Source organism: Lissotriton vulgaris, chromosome 1_2 (genome assembly GCF_964263255.1).
Source record: "Lissotriton vulgaris chromosome 1_2, aLisVul1.2, whole genome shotgun sequence".
Lineage (NCBI taxonomy): Eukaryota > Metazoa > Chordata > Amphibia > Caudata > Salamandridae > Lissotriton > Lissotriton vulgaris.
In genome coordinates, this window is record NC_141686.1 from 127,921,342 (window position 1) to 127,945,269 (window position 23,928).

The 23,928-nt window shown below is 46.1% G+C and overlaps 1 protein-coding gene across 1 annotated transcript in view; it reads left to right on the top strand.

Moving 5' to 3' along the window:
- SSBP1 (single stranded DNA binding protein 1) overlaps positions 1-21,089 on the top strand; it is a 159,103-nt gene extending 138,014 nt beyond the window's left edge. The window contains exon 7 of the mRNA XM_086952972.1: positions 20,787-21,089. Within this exon, the coding sequence (XP_086809098.1) occupies positions 20,787-20,827 (41 nt within the window). The 3' untranslated portion in view covers positions 20,828-21,089. The remainder of the gene's footprint in view (positions 1-20,786) is intronic.
- Positions 21,090-23,928: the final 2,839 nt, after the last annotated feature.

Below are 23,928 nucleotides of genomic sequence, written 5' to 3' on the forward strand. Positions count from 1 at the left end.
AACAACTTACTGATACCTTTCGCACTAATATGTGCCAAGCCGTGTGCCATCGTCACAACAGCTAGCACATACGCATCCGGCAACATCCACCTCTTATTCTCCGACAAATCAAGCCAACAGCCATTCGCATCCAGCTTTCCCATGCTCTCTTTCCACTTCGTCTTTTCAGACTCGGTGGCCTCATTCTGAATCGCTTTCACACTTTCAATAGTGTCCTCACACATACCAGTTTCTGCAGGCCACCTTACCGAACTCGTCACATACATTCTAGTTGTAATGTTCCTGGCAGTCTCCTTAGCAACTTCATCAGCAAACGCATTGCCACGACCAACATCATCCGTCACCTTACGGTGCGCACTACATTTAATAATTGCCACCTGCTTGGGCAAGGTAAGTGCATCCAAAAGATCATTCACAAGCTGTCCATGCTGGATCTTCGTACCATGCGATGTCATAAAACATCTCTCTCTCCACAAACGTCCAAAACTGTGTGCAACACCAAACGCATACTGGCTGTCCGTAAACACATTCACCCGCTTCCCTTTCGACAACACACACGCTCTAGTCAAGGCAATCAGCTCTGCCGCCTGAGCAGAATTCTGATTCAATCTCGCAGTCTCCACAACCGTACTCAACGTTATCACAGCATACGCAGTCGTCACATCACCATTCGGCAATTTAAAGCACGAACCATCCACATACAAGGTACCATCAGAGTTTTCCAAAGGAGTGTTTTTTAGGTCCACACGACCTTTTGTTTCCTCCTCAGTTCGTAAGTAGCAGTCATGTGCAACTACCTCATCTGATTCCATATTGGTTGGCAACAAAGTCGCCGGGTTTAGGACATTACAGCGTTTTATTTGAATGTGACTTGCCAAAAGCGTCAACTCATAACCAGACAACCTTGCACTCGTCAGGTGTTGGGTTTTCGTACGATTCAAGAGAGTGTCAACTGCATGCGGAACCATCACCGTAAGCATATTATCCATGACCAGTCCTGCAGATTGTCGGATGGACACCGCAGCTGCCGCTGTTGCTCTCAAACAACTCGGCAATGCTCTAGCTACCGGGTCCACGGTCGAGGAAAAATATGCACATGGACGCTGCTTACCACCGAATTGTTGCGTTAAAACACTCAACGCACAACCTTCCCTCTCGTGAACGTATAGTGTAAACGGCTTACTGTAGTCAGGAGTACCTAACACTGGGGCCGAACACAACGCATCACGCAATTCAGAAAAACTTTTCTGACATTCTTCCGTCCATGGTAAAGGAGTTGGAACATCCTTGCACGTAAGGGCTACCAATGGTTTCGCTAGCAATGAAAAATTTGGAATCCATTGCCTGCAGTATGACGTGATACCTAAAAAGGCACGCACATCTCTCTGAGTTGTTGGCACAGTCATTCGAGCGATCGCTGAAATTCTCTCTGGGGTCAACCTTCTTCCCTCCTTTGACAATAAGTGACCTAGATAGGTTACTTCTTGGCAACAATATTGCAATTTAGAAGGTGACACCTTATGATGTAAGTCACAGAGATGCTGCAACAACGATACCGTAGCAATTTTGCAAATGTCCTGAGTGTCCGCAGCCACCAATAAGTCGTCAACATATTGGATCAAGGCCGCACCAGCCGGCAACACAAACGCGTCAAGTTGGCCTTTCAAGGCTTGACTGTATATCGATGGACTCTCACAGTAGCCCTGAGGAGCGCGTTTAAACCTAAAGCTGCGGCCACCGAGAGAGAAACCGAAAAGGTCCCTACTCTCCTCAGCAATTGGAATGCTAAAGAAAGCATTCTTCAGATCGATCACTGAGAACCAGGATGCAGATGCTGGAATCAGAGTCAGTAGAGCCGTGATGTCAGGCACCACAGGGAACTGAGGAATTACAATTTTATTCACCTCCCGTAAATCGATAACAAAACGATAAACAGGAGGCTTAGATGGATCAGTGCGTTTCAGAATGGGCAGCACAGGGCTATTACACACGTTTCCCCGAGTCTCTTCGATAACATCTTTCTCAATCAAGTCGTAGATGATTGCTAACAGCGCTCGCTCACCATCAAGGGAGATGCGATACTGGGGAATACGTGGTAAACGCATATTAGATTTTAAGTGAACAACATAAGGAGAGATATCAAGCAGGCCCACGTCATTGGGACCTGTCGCCCACAAAGATGCAGGAAGAGCACTCAATTCCGGTGGAAGCTTATCAAGAGACCAGTACATAGGAGAGATAACTCTCTCACCCAAAGTAAGCTTCACTCCCGCAGGAGAACAATACAAAGTCGCATATAGTCGTTTTAGCAAATCCAAGCCCAAAAGATTTTCACCACAACCAGTAGTCAAAATCAAAGGAGCTTCCAGCTCACGTGGCCCAATTGTAAGGGGCAAAGGACGAGAAACTGGATTGCTAACAGGGGCGCCGGAGAATCCAACGGAAACATTTGTTAAGCCAGACAAAGGTGCGCCAGGGAGTTTCGAATGCATGATGGAACTTTTCGCTGCACCAGTGTCCAACAGAAAAGGCTCAACTACGCCCGAGGTGGCAACTGCGACGTAAGGCCCTCTCTGATCAACCGGAACTGATACTACTCCCTCTCCTTGTCTATGGCTGCCCTAGTAATTACCATCGTCGGTGCCCTGATCGACGTAATAATCGTCCATATTGTACTGTGCGGATCTGCCTTGCGACGATCCACGCTGATCGAAACAATTATTAGAATCGGAAGAATTATTAGAACGATCATTTTGAACACCGCGACCTCTACCACGTGAGGCCTGTTGAGGACCACTACGACCTCCTCTAGACGAATTGCCACTATTTCGATCACGCAAAACTGGACAATCGAATTTCAAGTGACCCTCCCCCCTACAATAGGCACATTGATTGTACCCCAACGTAGATCTCTGCGAAGAGGAGTCATTTCGTGATTGCGACCTATTCGACTGAGACTGCAATCGATTCCGCTGTTGCGAATCATTCTGATTCGAACGTGGAGGATACGCTTGTTGCAACAACACCTTCGTTTTGAGTTCTTTCGTCTTTTTATCTGCTCGATCATTTTCCTCTTTCTCTCTATTCTCATAATATTGGGCCGTAGCCAATATCTGAGCAGAAGTGGAAACAGCCCACGCACTCTCAGAATTCCTTAACTTGTTGCTTAAGTCCGGCAACAAGTTCGACACAAATTTGTCCACAAACAATCTCTGACCTCCCTCAGTGCTCATATCTTGACCACTGTGATCAATGAATGCCTCTTCAAATCTCGTAAAGAAATCTGAAACGCTCTCATCTTTCTTTTGCTTACAAGCGGACAATTTGTCCCAATTCACCTTCATAGCTGGCATAAGCGTTTTCATAAGAGTAATTATTCTCTGAGGAAGATCGGTAATGAGCTGCTCAGGCTTAGCCCCACCAACTTGTCGTGTATCCGCCGCTATAAGGGCAGCCCAATCACCACCTAACTCTGCTGCATGATTTTCTTGACGAATTTTCGCCCAAACCGGTTGCGGAACTACGTTACCGAACAACATATCGATATCGGCAAGATTCATGATAGTAGCATCTACTAACTGAGATAATTCTTTGTAATACCCTGCAGGATTTTTGCGAGGGTCGGGCAAAGTCTGCTTAACCTGCAAAACTTCTGATCGTTTCCATGGGAGGTGTATCCATACCCTCTGAAAGTGTGCCAGGATCGGCGGGTTAGCACCAGGGTTACCTGGCATCCACACTGGTGGAACTTCACGCATAGGATACTGAACAGGCGCTGCTAGCGGTTCCTCAATGTCTTCTAAAAACAATGCCCGAGGCATTATAGAAGGACGGAAAGATAGCAACTGCTCGACAGCACGTTGAACATTGCTACCCACCATTATTCCGCTCGCAAACTGAAGCTGAAGATTAGTGAGAGCAGCCAATACATCATCAGTCGCATCGGCTGATATTTGATCACGTAGAAGCTTACACATTTCCTCAAACACGAACCTCTGTGTCGGTTCGTTAAATTGAGAAAACGTATCAAGCACCACACGCGGAGGATTCCTAAGGGGGTATCTTATCCAACCCATCGCCATATTATATAGCGAGTCACGCTCCCTACCACCAGGAAGCTGACTTCGTCTTTGGGGAGGATCAGAACCAGCGGACTCAAGAATCGGTCCAAGAGAAGAAAAGAGGTTAGCTGCAACAGAAGGGACACGACGTCGAGCAGATGGGGTAGAAGAATAAGACAACGGGGTAACAAGAGTGTCAGGAACGGAAGGGACAGCAGGAGTAACCAGAACAGTAGAAGCAGCGGGAGCAGGAGTATGAGGAAGTACAAGCGGGGGAGCAGTAGGGACAGGAGCAGGTAAGGGAGCAGGAACAGGTTGAGGAACGGGGACAGGTTGAGGCACAGGAACAGGAGGAACCACAGGAACTGCGGTACCCTGTGCATACGGAGGTGGTGATTTCAAGAGATAGGACAACAAGGGGTCCTCTACTACTTCCTCCTTCTTATCCGTACCCGTCGGTAAAGCGGGGTAACACTTATCGACGGTCATCCGCTGCAATCTATCAAAGACTTCCTTTTCCTCCTTATCTCGCTGAAACTGCTCTGCATTTCTTACCGTTGTAACAATACCTTCTCTCTTATTACATTTAAGCTGCTTGATTTCTCTCTGCTTGGCTTCTTTACGCCACAACCGAAAGGAATCAAACATGGCCGGCCTTGCTTTTCTCTGAAATAATTTCGCTTCAAGATTATCTAAAATCGGAGCCTCGAAACTACCATGAGGTGGCCAACTAAGGACACCATCTTTTTTAGTGTAACGAACCCAACACTCATTAAATGTGATCGGACCCAAACCATGTCTACTGTATAACTCGTAAGTTGGAGTTCCAACCGGAGGTATCGGACACGAGTCCTCCAGTCGGGAATCCGTACCACAACCTTTAAAGCAACTGAACAAAGTACTACGGCCAGGCATCGTGCACACTAACCAAGTTTCACAAACGTCAAGGGTTCCGGGATTACACTATATCCCAGCGAAAAGAGCAAAGAAAACCTCGGTTTTTGGCGACTGCAGACGTCAAATATCACAACAAAGAACAAAATACCAAGAACCACAAATGCAATGGAACCATGCAACAACTAAGCACCCACAACAACAAAGGACTCTGGGAGCGACCCACAAATACTTAACTCAAAGATCGATGGCGTCACCAGGAAGGCCCGTCTATCGTCTCGCTGTACCAAGGTCTACGCCAGGCGCCAAAACAGGTCTACAGTCAGGGCAGCAGTCCGTCGCAGCCGTCAGGAGGCGGGAATCTTCGTGGGAAAAGTCGTCGGGCCACTTATTTCGACAACAGGATCGATGAAGCGGGGTGCACCTTCCCACGGAGATTTCACACGAAGTTCCTCACGATCGTCGGGCTGTGGACCGGTACCACTGATGCAGCCCCACGTTTGGTGCCAACTGAAGGACTGGGTTATTCTAAGACCCAGCGGTGCCAGGGATAACACCTGAAACCTTCGTGGGTAACCTGTTCCGGCGTACAAATGACAGAGACACAGGACACTTCCTTCGGCGTCAAAGATTCGAGGTTTATTTACTGCAGGGAACACAGAAGTCACGAGAAGTACATTGCATGTAAGTTCACGGAGTCTGATTCAAATTGTATCTGTGGGTCGCTCTTCTTATACAGTTTTCGGGCATAGGATAACATGGTGAACAAAAGATTACAACCCGATTCCCACAGTAAAGATCGGAGGGGTTCGCTTTCATGTATTCAGGGCCCGGAACATAATTACAGTAGCATTTGGCAGTTCCCAACTGTAAAAGTACATCTTCCCACCATTAGTACATTCCGTTCGGCTGTAAACGAATCAAGGAAGAGACAGAAACAGGTGCAGAGGAAGATGAGGACAGTGGACAGATCGAAAAGGGTGTAAAAGGGGTGGTATCAGGAAACACGAGTTGCAGGCATCAAAGGAGTCGTGCCTAATGAATGCACAACTGAGACAATAGACCGGCACGGCAAGATGAGCCTCGAGCGGGGCCATCTGCCTTATGGTGTCATCCCCCTCATCATAAAGACACCCTCAAAGGAACACGTGTCTTCCGCAAGAGTTTGGGAATCCCAGGGTCGCGAAGCGGACAGCGTCCGTTCGCTGGCTACTTGAGGGCAAGAAACAAAATTGATGTCGTATCTAAGATGGAACCCGTGGGTTCAGATGAGGAAACCCACGAAACAAACGAACGGTTCAGGCTAGTACAGCGAAAACGCGTACACCCACTAAACTCGTCATTTGCGGTTCATAGATACCAGACTCGACCATATTTGTGCGAGTCGAAAACACCACTTACAATTGTTACGGAACCTCAATGCAAGATTAGATTTAGCTAATTATTAGCCCTCCCAATGCGGCTAATTGTGTCAAAGGTGTTACTGTGCACCATAGCCTTGACTATGTGCTTATGCAGTGTACTTCAAGCTATGGCAGAGAAGCGTCTCCCCACTGCTTTCAAGCAGTGCAAGAAGAGGAATCATGTTATGTTTCCTTTGCGGGTGGGAGGGTGGGTGGGGCTGCTCTGCTCACGGAGCAGTATATAAGAAAAAATTACAGTTCCTGTGGATTGATAATATACCTTTGTAATAAAAGAGGCAAATTTGCAATATGTTAGAGGGTACCTCAATGACAGAGGGCGAAAGAAACACTAACACCAGAGAATTCATGTAACATTTTTATACATTTTTGGACCAAAAGCAATATAAACATAATTTGAAAAACAAAAAACATAAGTGCATTGTGTCCCAAGTGAGAACGGGAACCCAAAGTTAAGTTACAGTGTGAATTTCTATATACAAGGTTTCTACAATTTTTTAAGTCGACCATTAACAAGAATAATCTCTATGTAGACAGCAGCAATATGCAATGACATGCGGTGTGTAATGGTTCGCTTCTTCTGTGTGTCGACGGCGTTTCAACCCCATAGTCATTGCAGGCTCTCTTCAGGACTAACGATGAAGGGACATCTGAGGATGTAACTGGGCAGTCTTGTGAATTGTGTGCCACACATGGAAAAATAGAAGAAAAGAAGTTACTCACATGAGAACCCGTCCAGGTACTCAATATGAGGAAAAACTGCCAGTAAAATGATTGGAATGCGGCCAGATGGGACTCAGGGCTTATTTCGCTACAGCCGTAGCGGGGGGAATCCGTTTGGTAAATGTTAACCAGTGACAATGCACTGTAATCAGAATGTAGATAAATATTCTGCGGGACAGCGCTCTGCCTTTTCGAGTAGCAAGGCTACTTCCGTCAGCCTTGTGAGGTACAGTGACCTCACGGAGCAGGGCAGAGGCGAAGTGGTTTTCCCACTCAAGTGCGCAATCACTGTTTGGTCAGCCCTCTAGGGATGCCCAAAGGAGTCATGTGCACTTCCCTGTTCTCCATGCAGGCTGCAATAGAGCCTTCATGATGAACATGCCCACCCCTACAGCCCCTGGCTGAGCACCATGTCACGGCACTCGGACCAAGCACAACGATGCACTGCAGCATTGTGATTGGCTTAGGGGAGGGAACCTGGCTGCCTGCTTCCTGTTCCTGGAAGCGGACTCCGAAGAGCAGAAGCACAGAAGAAGCAGGCCTGGCCGCAAGGTACGTTTTTTTGTGTGTGTAAATTTCTAATTTTAAAACGTTAATGTAATGCATGTTGCTGATTTAGTGTACATTGGATAAAGTAAAATGAACCAGTCACTTACCTTGCTGCATCTCATCTTTCAGCACAGGCCCCAGCCAACTCCCCTAACCAGTCCAGACACTGCTCTCCTGTTGTTAATCAGCATGAGAGAAGCACCAGGACTGGATGGAGCAGGAGGTCTCAGTGCTCCCTAAGCCACTAGTAGCCTGTGCTTGCTCTCCACCCAACGGTCTGATACAGCTCGGGTTGGAGAGATTTAAAGTGTGCATGTCAGACTGTCCATTGCAAGACACCTGGCCAAAAAGACATGCACTTGAGCTTGTGCACACTCCCCATCACCTGCTACCAGTCAGTGGCATTGCATCAATGTCCCCGCCCTCACAACCAGCTCATGCTGGCAGAGGAAAAATTAAATGGTAATAGTCATTTTATTACCATTTTATTTTACTCTTTTTCTGAGGCCTCTGCAGGCAGGGTGATGCTCCTCCACCCAACTGTAGAAGCCGCCGCTAGAGTGGTCACGTTCCACACGCAGTCTGGCCACTTCGAAAAAAAATGATTGTGGGACGAAGATCTCCTGACTGGCAGCTAAGTGAAGAGAGTCCATGTGCTCTCAGCTCTACAGTGTTCACCAAGGACTGAGCCCCAGAACATTAAGGCTGGAGGCACACGGAGACCCAGCCACAGAGTGACCCAAGAAGGTGGCTGGGGGAATGGAGGGGTTACAAGGCCACTGGAACTTAGTGAGAAGTAGGTGTCCCACTTGGCTCCATCATCCATGCATCAATGGAAGTTCAGTATGAGTGGTTTGCAGCCTACTGGCTCCCAGGCAGGCAACTGGTCCGTATTGGACCTCCTTCCCTTCCTCATCTGATGTGCAATGCACCAACAACAGGATCAAGAAGTTGATGTGTTGAAGATGCATTTAAGATGCGACAACATATGGATGGTGAGTGTGCCAGATTGGACTAAGAATTAGTGTTGGAATGTTTGCTGAAGAATATGTTATTCAAATCAAATGTACAAATTTCATTCTTTAGATTCGAACACAGAGAGTTCCCATTTTATCTCCTCAGCCTGGAGCCACAACTAGCTTGTTTGGTAACTGAAAACTAATTTAATGGTACAAAGACTCAGCCTGCAGGAGGACACATTTAGGAGGCGATCCCATATGAAAGACACATTTACTCTTGTTTCCTGGTGTTAGAAATGGGATTTCTGGTTGGCTAGCGCGTGCGACTGAGCCAGGCAGAAACCACCGCTCTAGTCAGGGCAAGGGAGTTACACACTGAAGATAACCCCTGCTCACCCCCTAGTTAGCTTGGCACGGGCAGTCAGGCTTATCCCAGAGGCAATGTGTAAAGCGTTTGCGCAACACACACACAGCAGCAACACACTAGGCACACCACAAAAGGAACTCCACACAAGGTTATATAGTAAAATAGCTGTTGCATTACCATAAACACATTAGAATAGTAATCACACAATATACACTGTGCCAATTGGCACTAGGCAATATTTACAGGGGATTATATGCACATGACGGCCAATTGAGCCACTGTCAGAACCATCACTAGGTAAAAATAGTAAACCTAGAACACAACCAGTACCTACTGGCAAAACACTGTACTCCGCAGTATATCCTGCAACATAAATCATATTATGCAATCAGCAACACATTAGGCGTAAATACATTCTGTGCCAACCTCATAAGCCTAAACACATTAGACCAGAATATCTTCACCAGCATAAACACAATATGCAATACCCTCATAAACATAAATCACAGATCAGAGGCATAAATCACAGTAGAGAATAACCTCACATGCATAAACCTCAGATTAGGGAATAACCTCCTAAACTTAAACATCAGAGGCACAAATCATGGTGCATAAAACACATTTAGCATATTAGCTCATAAATCATATTAGGGTCTGGCGCCCTACCAACCTCACACTGTCCCCCGGCCAACTGGCCTTCTCAGAGGGCTCAAATGCCTTATGTCCATAATGTTAGGGTGTGCTGCCAAAGCAGCAGAATCCCTTGCTTCAAGCATCAAATGTACACTTTCACATGTACGCTGATGACACTCAACTCTACCTCAAACTTGAATCCCCGGAAGACATCAAACTACTGAACTCAACGCTCAGAAACACCCAATCATGGTTGGCCGATAATCACCTCAAACTTAATGAGCAGAAAACTGAATTCCTTCTGATCTCACCTCCTGCGAAAATCTCCACCACCCAATCCTGGCTCAAGCACCTAACCGCACTCAATATCCAACCCACCATCGTGGACTCTGTTAAATCCTTAGGCATCACACCTGACGCCAATCTCAACATGCAGCAGCATATCAGCAAAGCAACTAAGGGAGCTAATTTCCAAATCAACACTTTGAGGAAACTTAAACCCTTCTTCCCAGCTAAAGACTTCCAAACCGCAGTACAAGCCCTCGTCATCCCACGCATAGACTACGGAATTGTGGCTCTCAGCGGACTCCCCCTATCTACAACCGCACCACTAAGAGCCTCCCTGAACGCTGCAGCGAGACTGATCACTGGAGCAAGAAAACATTCGCATATTTCCCCTGACTTAAGATCCCTGAACTGGCTGCCTTTTGAAGCCAGAATACAGTTGAAAATTGCCTGCATGACACACATGGCTGTACACCACAAGTCACCCAACTACCTCACCCAAAAGCTGACTGTATCAGGAGGCTCGAAAACCAATAGAAGCTCAAAAAATCTCCTCCTGAAACCTCGAAGATTCCGGAAGGAGAAAACATACAAACGCTCCTTCTCAGGAATGGCACCCAGGATCTGGAATGCACTCCCTCCCGAAACGAGGCTGATCTCCTCCACTGCATTTTTTAAGAAAGAAGTAAAAGTCATCCTAATGGGTAAATTCACTTGAACCCTATTTTGGTCCGATCTAATAATTTACACCGACTCTGTATTAGCTGTTTATTTGATTATCTACATGTATTATGCTTTTATCTGACTGCGATCTTATTTTGTTACTCACGTACTACTTATTACCATTATTGTAACAAAAAGTCTGCTCAATCACCCTCTTGTTTCCCTTACCCGGTCTTTCTGTAAAGCGCTCTGATATCTGCAAAGATCTTGTTCGCGCTATATAAAACTAAATAAATAAAGGTGCGCAATTGCTCTGGCCCAAACTAAAATAATCTGGATTTGTGATATTTATTGCTGTGAATTTTCCTTTCTTCTCTTATTCACTTAACACTCTGATCACTCTCTTTTGGCACGCTCCATTTGGGCAACCTATCCGTTGGTTTTATCTATTGAAATATTAATGTATAAAATGATTTCCAAATACGAAACAATGAATTAAATACATTGTATCTGTGTCTTTGTTTGTAGTGGTTTGCTTTGTGTTTTCTCACGTAAGACTATTGATTAGAATTGGAGCAGATTCGGCTGAATTGCTCTGGAATGTTTAAATGATTGAACAAGGATTGATTTTGTCAATTACTGTTGAATAATAGGTTTAGGACCACTGTTTATTCATATCGTAATATACCCAGGTCCATACCTTATGGGCCACCCCATTTTTCTTTAATGCCTGCCCACAGTCAGGCATGAAGGCCGCCTGGTTTCCGCGTCGCACCCGAGGTGCGGCGCCTTTCCTCTCCTGGCGGTACAATGCGGGGTGGGCACCCGCGAAAAGGCATCATATTGCCGGGTGGGCACCCGCGGTTTGGAACACTCATAGAGCGGGGTAGGCTCCCGCCAAGCACCACAATGCGGGGTTGGCTCTCGCTCGCCAACAAAAAGCATAAGCGGGGTGGGCACTCGCTTGGTCAAGAACAAAGGGAGGATTCCCCTCAGGTGTGCCTTCACCCACTTTTGGTTCATCCTTCCCCCTCCTTTTCCCTTCCTCTGCTGGGGAACTGTGTACCCTTTTTTGTTTAGCACCCCTTAGGTCAGCAACAAATGCGGGGTGGGCACCCGCAATTTAAATATTCATAAAGTGGGGTAGGCTTCCGCTCTGCAGGCACAATGCGGGTGGGCACCCGCTCTCCTGGCATCAATGGGGAGGGTGATCCCCACATCGGGATTCCCTCCAAACAAGTTTCAGGTCAGCGCTGGAAGGCCCATACGCTCCTCCTCTTTCAGGGCCACCAAAGTATAGCGCTCCCGAGGCGCTAGAGGCAACCAAAGTCACTAGGTCCATGGGACCCAGCTAGGTCAGGGAGGCAATCCCCTGTGGTGGCTCCTCCTGGGCCCCCAGCAGCAGTAAGCCCCCAGCATGTCCAGAAACAGCACTACATCATGGGGTCACAGCCCCTTTATTTATACTACACATTCCTTTGTCTGCAGTACAGGGCTTGGGGGAACCAGATGCGACTGGTTCTGGGAGGAATTGGAGCACAAGACTCCTCTTCCCCTTTGTCAGGTGGGGGCTCGGTGATCAGACACACCACAGGGGCCAGAGCCAGCATTGTACAGGCTAGGCACAGACCTATTCAGGGTCAGGGGATTACTCCTCCCACTACTCTCCATGCAGATGTCCCATTCAGCCTTGTGCTGACTAACCCTTCCCCTCCTAGACCCACACACACCTCCCAGCCCCTGTCACTCAAAAGCCAGACATGCAATTCACTTCAGGCAGGCAGAAACAATGCACACAGAAATGCCAACTTCTAAAAGTGGCATTTCTAAAATAGTTATAATCAATCTGCACACACCATTGTGCAGCATTTATTATTACAAATCCAAATATACTAAACTTGACCACGCTGCTCCTGTCATATTAGGAATCCCCAATGCATTCCTATGGGAGGGCAGCCCCACAGTAGTGAGAAACCAAAATGGCTGTTTGTCACTACCTGCACATGTCACACACTTAAGGTCTTTTACCTACAATGCACCCTGCCCATAGGGCTAGCTAGGCCCTACCTTAGGGGTGACTGACATGCAGTAAAAGGGGGGTCACAGACATGGCACACACTTTAGGTGCCACGTCACGGCGGCAGTAACACTGCGCGCACAGACCCTGCAATGGCAGAGTTCTGAGATAGGTTTGAAAGGCTACTTTGGTGGGTGGCTCAATCAACACTGCAACCCCACCAGTAGCATTTAATTTACTAACCCTGGGTATCTGAGATACCACTTTACAAGGGACTGACAGGTAAATTAAATAGGCAAAACAGGTTAGACCAATCTTACCATATGTAACACAGAGAGCACACGCACTTTACACTGAACCCAGCCGCCTCCAAGGTAAGCTACTCTCGCAGAGAGCTTCTCAGCCTTAGACCCACTAAAAACAGCGCCTGTCTGGCACTACTCGACCCTACAGTCCCCTTTCCTCGCTGTGATAAATGCAAACCAGGCAATCTCTCCCTTCCGAAACCCCCGGTCCCTCCCCCCGTCCTTAAAATTTCGACTCTTAACTGCAGATCACTCCCTAAACACGCCCTACTTATCAACCATCTTATTGTCGACCTCAATTTGGGCATACTATTACTCACAGAAACCTGGATTACGGAGCACTCCAACGCTGACATTGTCATGGCCCTCCCCCCGGGTTTCCTCATCATGTCTCAACCTCGCCCTTTAGGTAGAGGAGGTGGACTGGCCATTATCCACAGGGACCACTTTACCTGTCGTACTAAAGACTGCGCGATCCAAGACTCAGAGAGCTGTCTCTTTACGATTCAGCTGTCTTCGACCAACTCCCTGTCAGGCCTCCTGGTATATCGGCCGCCCGGTTACTCGGGCCCCTTCACAGCCGCCCTGCTGGAAACCGTCACCTCCGCAGCGCACCTGACACCCAACTTCATTATAACTGGTGACCTAAACATCCATCTCGAGGATCCCCTTGACACTGGGGCAACCGACCTTATCGACGACCTAGCGGCCTTGGGTCTGTTTCTCGCCAACTCTGATCCTACACACACGAAAGGGCACCTTCTCGACCCGGTGTTCTCCAATATCCCCTCCCTCCTTTACATCAAGTCCCAACCCCTCCCGTGGACGGACCACTTTTTGGTCACGACCCATCTCCCTGGAGCTTTTAAAAGGCTTCAAAAATCCCCCACCTTCACCAGAGACAGAGCGTGGGCCAGACTCTCGGTGGAGGATTGGTCCACAGCCCTGGACGCTTCGACCCCCAGTCTTTCTGAGGACCCCGCCACCGCTGACTCCCAAGTTAGAGACTGGATATCGTCCACCCTCGACAATCTCATCCCCATAAAAAATCGGGAGATCAAAAACAGGATAAAGGGCCAAGCCCCCTGGTACAATGCTGACCTCAGGGACCTACGCAAAGAGTGCAAAAAGGCCGAGAGGCAATGGAGAAAGGACTGGCGACATAGTAACAAAGACCTTTACAATAGTGCAGTAAGACGCTATAAATCAGCTCTCAAACTCGCCAAGGCAGGATTCTATGACAACAGAATACAAAACGCCACCAATTCCTCAAAAGAAGCGTACGTGATTGTCAAAGAACTCCTCAACATACCATCGGCCCCCACCGTTTCCCATGCCTCCCCAGACAGAAGTAATGACCTTGCCTCCTTCTTCGACTCTAAAATCTCTCGAATACTGGACTCGCTCCCCATGATTACCCCCCACAATTCCACTGATACTGAGGTCTGCACGAACAGCCCGCGGCTGTCCTCCTTTAGAGCAACCTCTCTCATTGAGGTCACCTCCACGCTGGCCAAAATGAAAAGCGGCTCACCTCTTGACCCGGCCCCGGCTAGAATATTAAAAACTGCCGCCCCCAGCATAGCCACCACCATCAGGGATCTTATTAACATCTCCTTACGCCAAGGCACAGTGCCGCCCAGCTGGAAAAACGCGGTCGTCAAAGCCCTGCTAAAAAAACCCCACCTGAATCCTGACGACATGTCTAACTATAGACCTATATCACTTCTTCCCTGCATCAGCAAGATGGCAGAGAAACTAGTTAATTCCCAACTCTCCCAATTCCTTGAGACCAACAAAATCCTGCGCCCATCTCAAACCGGCTTTCGGCCCGGCCAGGGCACGGATACAGCCCTCCTCTCCGTCATTGAGGAATCAAGGCGCATTCTGGATTCAGGAGGATCAGTGGCGGTGATCCTCCTGGACCTCAGTGCTGCCTTTGATACGGTGGATCACCGGGTCCTTCTACATCGCCTGGCCAGGGCAGGAATCGTGGGTTCTGCACACGCCTGGATTAACTCCTTCCTATCAGGCCGTACTTTTCAGGTGTGGGACGGCAACTCTCGCTCAGACCCCCTTCCACTCACATGCGGAGTCCCGCAGGGGTCCTCGCTTAGTCCCACCCTGTTTAATGTTTACATGGCCCCCCTGGAAGATGTTGTGACCCCCTATGGGATCAAGGTTGTCAACTACGCTGATGACACCCAACTTGTCGTCTCCCTCTCCCAGCTGGACAAACATCCAGACAGCCTGCGGAACTGTCTCCAGGACATTTACTCCTGGATGTGCGAATCCTCCCTAAAATTGAACGGTGCTAAAACCGAAATTATGCTCCTGGGTAACAAATGGTCCTCAATCCCCGCCGCGGTGTGGCCGGACACCTTTGGTGAGATTCCCACTCCAAAGACCGAAGTCAAAACGCTAGGCGTCTGGCTAGAACCAAGCCTGACCATGAAGACCCAGGCGACAAAGACCGCTGGAACATGTTTTGGCCTCTTGCGGTCTACCCGCAAGATCCTCCCCCTCCTCCCCCCGCTCTCCAGGAAGCTGCTGGTTCAAGGGCTCATCCTAGCCAGACTTGATTATAGCAACGCCGTCTACCTCGGTGCACCGGAGTTCACCTTAGCCAAACTCCAACGGGCACAAAACGCTGCGGCAAGGCTCATAATGGACCTCCCCCCTAGAGCCTCTGCCAAACCAGCCCTCAAGGCCCTTCACTGGCTCCCTGTCCGCCAGCGCATTGAGTTTAAAGCAATGTGCATCAGTCATAAACTCATTAATGGTGCCGGCCCGGCCGCCCTGAAAGACCTTGTCGCCCCTACAAAGCCTCAAGATCACTGCGCTCGGACGACGAGCATCTGGCCATCGTCCCTAAATTTAAGAAGGCTCGTACCGGCGGCCGTCGCTTCTCGGTCAAAGCCTCTTCAGGGTGGAACGCACTGCCTCGCCACTTGCGTCTGGAACCCTCCCACTCCCTCTTCCGGAAAAAACGAAAGACTTTCTTATTCCCTAAATAGCCTTCCGTTCCCCCCCCTCCTCTTGGATATCGCAATTCTATAGCGCGGGGATGCCTCCGGGTCACCAGGCGCTTTATAAATTTATAAATAAATAAATAAATAAAGTGCCCAGATTCCTAAAACCACCAATACCATGTCAGAAAAAAGGCTAGGAGAAAGGCAAAAAGTTTAGGGATTACTCTCCAAAAAGGGCCAAGTCCAACACCTGGTTTCACACATTCAGTTCAAAATGGAAGAGCTTCAGCATCATTGAAAAGCACTACATGCAGTGCTTAATTGGAGCTGGTGGTTGCCATTGAGGCACACCAGCACTAATTTTTGATAACAGGCACGATTTTTTTCTTATCAGACAATTGCGGGGAACGAGACATAAAAAGAGGAAGAAGGTAATGTGAAACCAATCACAAAGGGAGTTGAGAAGAATCTGCTAGAGTGAAATAAAGGGACATGGGGTGTCTGCTAGTAAAGTAAAGAGGCACCGAATATGCAGCCTTCGTATTTGGCGCAGAGGCATTTAATAGCTCCAGCCACAGAGCTATCTCATCTCTGATTAAGGATTGTCGCAGGAGGTAAAACCCTCTTTTGAGTACTCTGCTGTGGGATTGGCTCAACATTTAGCGACCTTCTGGAGCGAAGATAAACCACAGGCGAGGAAGAGGCCAAAAACTTGACGTAGACACTCCAATGAGATATGGCAAGGGTCCTGGAAATCCTGATACCTCTCTTGACATTGACGAGGGAAGGACCACAAAAGAAGCTAAGACCTACACTGGTTACAGTTTTTCTTGGCCTCGACAAGAGGAGCTAGAGTGCTCGCAGACGATAGATTCTGGTCTTGAAAGTGTTGAGAAGGTATGAAACTTGGAACATACACAAGTTCCCTCTCTTATTATGGAAGACATGCTACAGCATGCAACAAAGCAAGTCTCTGAAATACTATCAACAACATATATCCTTTGACACTTAGGACCACGAATGCAACTCTGGTTTTAGAGTTTTTACCACAAGATTCACTGCCTTTCAATGCTAAACCCTAATCATTTACTGAACGATGGCGGTGACACCAGTGATGTAGGAGGGCAGCTTACACTAGGCAACTTAGATGAACACTGGCATTTCAGGAACAGAAGCTTCCTATCCACCGTGGGCTTGATGGATGCATGGAGACCTGTACATGAGAGTGCCTCAAAGTTTTCTTTTTATTAAGAAGCTCATAACATGTTCACAAGGCAGAGTACTTTTTTACACCACACACACTCTTTCAAAGGTGCACGTAAATTGATTATCTTGCAAAAGACATCATCTCAGGCCACTCTCCCCTTCCGCTGACCATCTAAACGTGATTGGATGAGAAGGGTGAGGACAGGCAGTTAAATGCATGAGAGGAGCAGGATTAGGAAGAAAAAAAAATATATGGGAGTACTCCGAGCAGCAACGTTTTAAAAGAAATGAAAAAAAAATTTTTTGGTAACACATTAAGCAATATAGGTTTCAAAATCTCTCATCTGTTACAAAAAGCTTTTATGAGTCCAATATCAAAGTAATCAGTTAGCATAGTCCATAAATTCAAGTTATAGGACTCTATGAATTATTGTCGCATGGTGGTGTTGACATAATCAAAACAATGTTACATTTCTCGTGGTGTTAGTGATTGTTCTTGAAAGAGAAATTGATGTTTTTCATCGACTCAGTAAATCCACACATTGAGAACTGACACGTTTCATTCCCTTGTAGGACTTTTTCTAGGCGTAATTTTGTTTTCATATTAACACTTTAATGAATGTGCTGTGGATATATCTGAAAGGATATACTAGATACGAAACTGACGGACTATCTTGCTGATTCCAGCCACTCAAATTTAACTAACTTGCATGGACTTTTGTGACACATTGCTTCACCAATCACCAACACTTTTCTAGATGTCTGTAAACTGCCTAAATAATAGTTCCTTACTGCTACTTACCCTCCTTGTGAAACTCGCAGCACGATATTCTGGTAATGCACAGACCTTAGAGCGCAGTGCCGCGTGGTCACTGGATCTGCCAGTGTAGAGTGAAATTGCACACTGGCAACTCAACACTGCAGGCGGAAGTCGGCTCTTTTTTGTAATTTATTTTTTTATAAAGAACTTTAGAATCCTGAACATGTGTTTTAGCTGTTTTGTTAAGTCAAATACAGGTACTTTCATTTAGCTATTGCAAAGCTCTTTTCTAGTAGTAAAGCGTGCAAAGGCAGGAACTTCTAAACCTCCTAAAGCAGCCACGGCCAGCCACAGAAGACGAGGGGTGCCATGGTTGGGTTTGTAGGCAGTGTCTCATGAGTGCAATGGATTATTGATGCGAAGACCTAGACGGTATGTGCCTAGACGGCGGAAAGACAAGAATGAGGGACTGTTTTAACAAGGTGCGAATGTCTAGGCAGAACCTCAAGACTGAGTGTATGTGGTGTTTAATATTCCTGTTTGGAGGCACAAGGCAACATAGCATAGTGTGATGTGAAGTGCCCATCTTGCTCCGGGGGCTATCCTGCAAAACAAGTTATGTTACAAAATTAGATAGATAGCAAGCGTTAATCCTTTATCCTTAGTTTGGAGAAAAAACATTAAATCGCGCTTATCCTGACTTTTAAATGTGGAAGGGCATGGGTATGAAAATTGGGCATGCACATCAGTTTTTTGGCCCGGAGTCCATGTTAACTGCACTATCCTCAACTCAAGGTGTCCAGAAGGGGCCTGGTGCATCCTGAGGGACTCCTTTGGCAAAGCAGAGTGTGAAATAGCCGTAAATGTGAACAACGCCACCTTTGTGTGAGATCAACTAACAGTGGCTTCCTTTCCACTCAGCGACCTTTGTGGACAATGAGTGATTTAACGTTCTCTGGGCATCTTAAATTTTATAAAATGTCCCAGATCGTGAGTTAGAATTGTACTATGGTGTGACCCATTATTACACTGAGTGTGGAGGTTGCATTATGACAATCCCAAAAAAGAGCAAGCATTGCCAAAGCCAATAGTTTAAAAAAAAATATTTAAATCCCCCCCCCCCCCTTTTTTTCCATCTCATGGGGTATAGTTGTAGTGTGGCTAGTAGCATTCTAAGGTTCCTTTCTACGCAGAACAGGTTCAGCATGGAAACAGCAGTGCAAGTTTCTCATACAAGTCGCACACGCCCGGCCTATTCCAAGCAGTAGAAGTACAGACTTCCCTCACTCAGTTAGCATGGGCAGCATGCATGGGCGAGACACTTTGAGGCTTCTTTACAAAAGCAACTGCAGCTCCAACAGCCGAAGTGCGGTCTACCCTCGACCCACAACACGAGTATAGCAAAGATTGCAGCAGTGCACGCTTCCCTCATACATTCATAACATGTACTGCACAGACATCTACACAGCAAGCTTCCTTCAAAGGCACACACACGCAAGGGGAACAGCACAGGGAACAGTAGTGCTAGTTTTCATTGAACAGCAGCAAAGTACGCTTCCTTTCACTTGCAGGACACTCTGTGTGAGTAGTGTATGCTCTATGTGCACATAACGTATACAGTACATACCACAAAAGTTGAAACTTGCTTCATACAGCAAAGAGGTCTAGCACAGCAGCAGGGGAGCAGGCTATCCTCCTGCAGGGCGGCAGTAGCAGTGAGGCGCTCATCCCTCCTCATAAGGAAGAATACAATAGGGTCTGTGGACTGCAGGGTCTGTGTGGTGCTAACATTTAGAACCATATATTGACGTGATTTCAAGACTCTGCTGTCTATGTAATCCTATTGCATCTGAACACGCTGTAGATAAAAATGAAAAAACTTATAGGAACAAAAGAAAATTATAAATTCCCAACATAAAATGCAGAGATAATCTGAAATAAAAAAAATCTAAATCTTTGCAAATCTTGGAAGGAGATGGGAAACATTGAAAGGGTGTCTAGCTTCATGGAGATAACACTGAACCCTATTTGTTTGTGTTTGTGTAAAGTGCTAAAACATGTCACTTTGCAGCCTCTTTTGAGTGTTAGCTGGTGTTATCTATGTAGAACGAGGTGCAGCCCAGGAATTTCAGGCAACTGGGAGACTCCTTGCTGGGATCAATCTCAGAGATGCCTGAACTTAGAAGGGCCATGTTGGCTAGAGACCCCCCTGTCCATTAGATTGGGAGGCGGTCCCGTTCAAGCAGGAAAGTTCATAATTCACTTTTCAAGAGAAAGGAAAAATAACTCAACTCTTTGCCTGTCTCACTGATTTTCGTTCTTAATATGACTTGAAGCTGAGAAGGTCTAGCAGTAGAATTATCACATGCAGAGCCATCACAAGGTCTGATTTGGACATATCATTCAGCCAGTGTCTAATGGTAGTCATAAGCCATGTCCAGATGAGGGATGTCTCCATAAATAACCATGTGCTTGAAGCCGAGGCTACAAGCGTGTGTTTAGCATCAGTTTAAATCTTGAAGCTCTGTTTTGTTCTCACCACTTTGTTTCTCTGATCTCCCATCCGATGATGGTACCAACAAATGTGCAGTTGAGTACTTAATTTGCAATTGTAAAAGCTACAGCAATATTCTTTTTTAAAAATAATTGGGCGAATCTATCTTGATGAAGCACCTCAATAAGAATTGAAATGATTGATGAAGATTTGAAAGAATGCATGATACAAACACATGTTCAACTTAAATATGCGTCAAACCCCATTCTTGTTCCACACAAGCGTGCAACTTTTGAAAATCCAGTTGACTTGTTCACCGGAGCTCAGCATCACACATCTCTCTTGACATTGGAAACCCACCTTCCAGACCATAGCAGTTCTAAAAGACCAGACGAATGACAGCTGTGCATTGTACAAATAACAAATGTATAATACTCGAACTTAACAAAAAGTTTAAATATTTTTATTTTGTTGCAGATAACATCATCTTCCTAACTGATGTGCGGGAGAAGGTGTGATCCCAGTCTTGTGTTGGGAGATATTGGATGATGAGCCAGACAAGATGCGATGGCAGTCCGAGCCTGTGAGGGAAAACATTGATCTGCGGCGTAGAAGGCTCCAATGCAGTCCTGAAGAGTGACTGTGGCTCAGTATTTGGGGGGGCTCAGCCTTGGTGGCAAATAATTTGTTTTCTTTCCAGTTTCCTTGTACAGAGATAGTTCTAAAACCTCTAATTGCTATGGTCAACAAATTAAAACATAGTTTTATATGAAAGCCAAATTGTCAGAATTTGAGTTATTTTTTAAGTAAATCCGTTGAACTATTTTTTCCCAAATATATGTAACTTGCTTCTCCAACAATGTTGAGTGTTAGAGAAGGGGCCCGTGTAGACGGTTCGTTTTAGGAGTATGAGTTAAGCAGAGACAAACATCCTAATATCAGGAGTTCGAGTAACTGATAGTAAATGAGACACTGTGAGAAAAATGTGGAGCTTCCCACAAGTGTCTGCTCTTCCACCAACTTGAGACTGGCTCAAATGGGAAAAAAATCCTAGTGCCAAGCAACATGTCAAAGATCAGATACTTTCTGACAAGAGTAAGTTCCAGTCTGAGTCAGCAGTGTGAGGAATGCATATGCTGTGGGTCAGCAGTGTGGATAAAAGTGACAGTACAAGATGTTGTTCTACCAGGTGTTTGAGCTACAAGGACATAACAGATTGCCCCAGTCATCAAGAGGGCAAGTGAAGGGGCTGATGTAAACTGTCCATTATCCATATTGTGAGTGACGTGGATGGGATAAGGGACAGGGATGAGTGGGAATTTACTGGTTGAAAGGGCCCGAAACCCAAACACGAGTGAAAAATATATGCATGAAGTGAGAGATGGGCCCCAGCGCTGAGGGTGTGTATAAAGGGAATAGTCAACCTTTCTGGCCTCCATCTCTAACTAGCAATACAAAGACTCCTCTTGAAAAAGATGGTAAAGATGGAAGTTTAATAAAAGGCTAAAACTGGACCACATTTCATTTATTTTCAGTGTGTTTAGAAATTAGCCAATTCTATCCAAATAGTCAATAATTCACGGTACCCAGAGGGACCTAGACATAAGACGGGCATGTTTTCCGTTGATTCGTCAAGGAAGGGGATATGGTTGCTTACGACTTTGATAAGGATTCCCCTGGAAAAGACCTAGGTTTACAGCAAAGTAACTTTTCCTTCTCCTCCGTGCGATCCTCATCAGTATGTCAATTACGTCAGTACACCAGGGAAATAGAAAAGGTGGTTAGTTACTGGAAAAGTTAAGAAAAAAGGGGACTCTTGTAAGGGAGTACCTATTATCGTTGGCAATGGACCACCACACATGTCAAGCATTTATCTTTAAAGGACACTGAGCACTTACCCAACCTGAAGTGAAATGCTCCGCCCCATGGTTTGCTCCCCATACATGCCGGTGGTCTCTGACATGTGTTGTCTGAACCTTCCCATTAAGGGTGTACTTATGGTGTTCCACTCTGTGTGAAGACACTGTCTTGACCCTATAGTACCTGTAGAGAGAGTGAGGGATGCAAGAGTTAAAATTATCTAAAGGTGTGCCAGTATTTTGTATTAATCCACCCCACGGTAAGACTGAAAACACCGAAGAGGGTGGTGTTGATATACCCTTTAAATCAGTCCAGCATGTTTCCTCCCTTAAGAAATAGCCCATAAAAGGTACCTAATGCTAGTCATGAGCACTGAATAGCATAGCAGGCCCGCCACACATAAAAGGAAAAGGAATAGATGAGAAAGCACCTTGGCATCCCCCTAAAAGACTCCTAAATGATGCCTGACCTACTTGTATATTCGCCCTGGAGTTCGACTCAAGTCAATAGTGTCTTATAAATGTACTGACAGACCTCCAAGTGGTAGCTTTATATGTCTATGATATAAGAACATTTCACAAAAGAGAGAGAGTTTCACCTCTAGAGGAATGGACTCAAGGCCTGATGGGCCTAATTATTTTTTGCCAACTGCTTGCGTAGTAAGATACAAGAGACTATCGATGTGCAGATGGATTTTTTCCTAGTGACTAGACCTGTTTTCACAGGACTAAATTTACAAATGTTGGGATTGCTTAAAAAAAAAATCGTTTTCATTAAATAGAATTTTCAAAACTCTCTTCACTTCTGAAGTGTGATGAGCTGTTTCCCCTGGAGATTATGGATTTCGAAATAAAATTGGGCAAAGATATAATCCGATTGGCGCATGATTCCTGACTGCAAAAGGCCTGAATCTTGCTAACCCTAGAAGCTAATGCTGAAATTATAACTACCTGAAAAGCAGACTTTCAAGTAAAATGCTGTGGATATGCCTTATGTATAGGCTCAAATGTCAGACCCATGTGTTTAGAAAGGGTTATTATATACTACAAAGATGGAAACAGACCTAACGGGGGAATCACCTTTATTTAATACCCTCTAAGAAATATTTCATGACTAGTATCTTGAAGAAAGGTTTGAGAAGGAGATTTCTCTATTGGTAGTAATTTGCACAATGTGTACCTTAATTGAAGAACAGTGCAACCCAGATCTCTAAATGCAGACAATAAGGAAGTACTACTTATTCTTGACCACTATGAGGGTCAAAGCTATTTTGAATGCACCAAAATACAAAACCTCTTTCACTTGAAAGGTATGATGTGCTGCTGAATGGATGCATTCCCTCTTTCAGAATGTCTGTACAGTCCTGTGGCAAATTCAAATGAACATATTGTATGTGTTTAGGAGCCAGGGGACTTAGTTCAATGATAGAAGTTTGGGATGCAGGATCTGGCCTCTACCCTTCTGCAGCCTCCTGTTTGATTACTTTGCTGGTGCAGACGGCCTGTAAACTCATCACATCCATCCCAGAGCTAGGAGGATCATTCTGACTTAGTAGTAGTATCACGATCAGTGGGACTGAAAGACATGCTTAAAGAAACATCCCTGACTAGTCTATCTGAAAACCTGGGAGGTGAATAGCAGTGAACTGTAAATGTTTGATATGGGGCATTTCTAGATCATGGGATGCATCCCTCTTTGCCTATTCAGATAGTACATTATTGTAGTTGCATTGTATTTCTTTACAGGTAGAGACGTCATC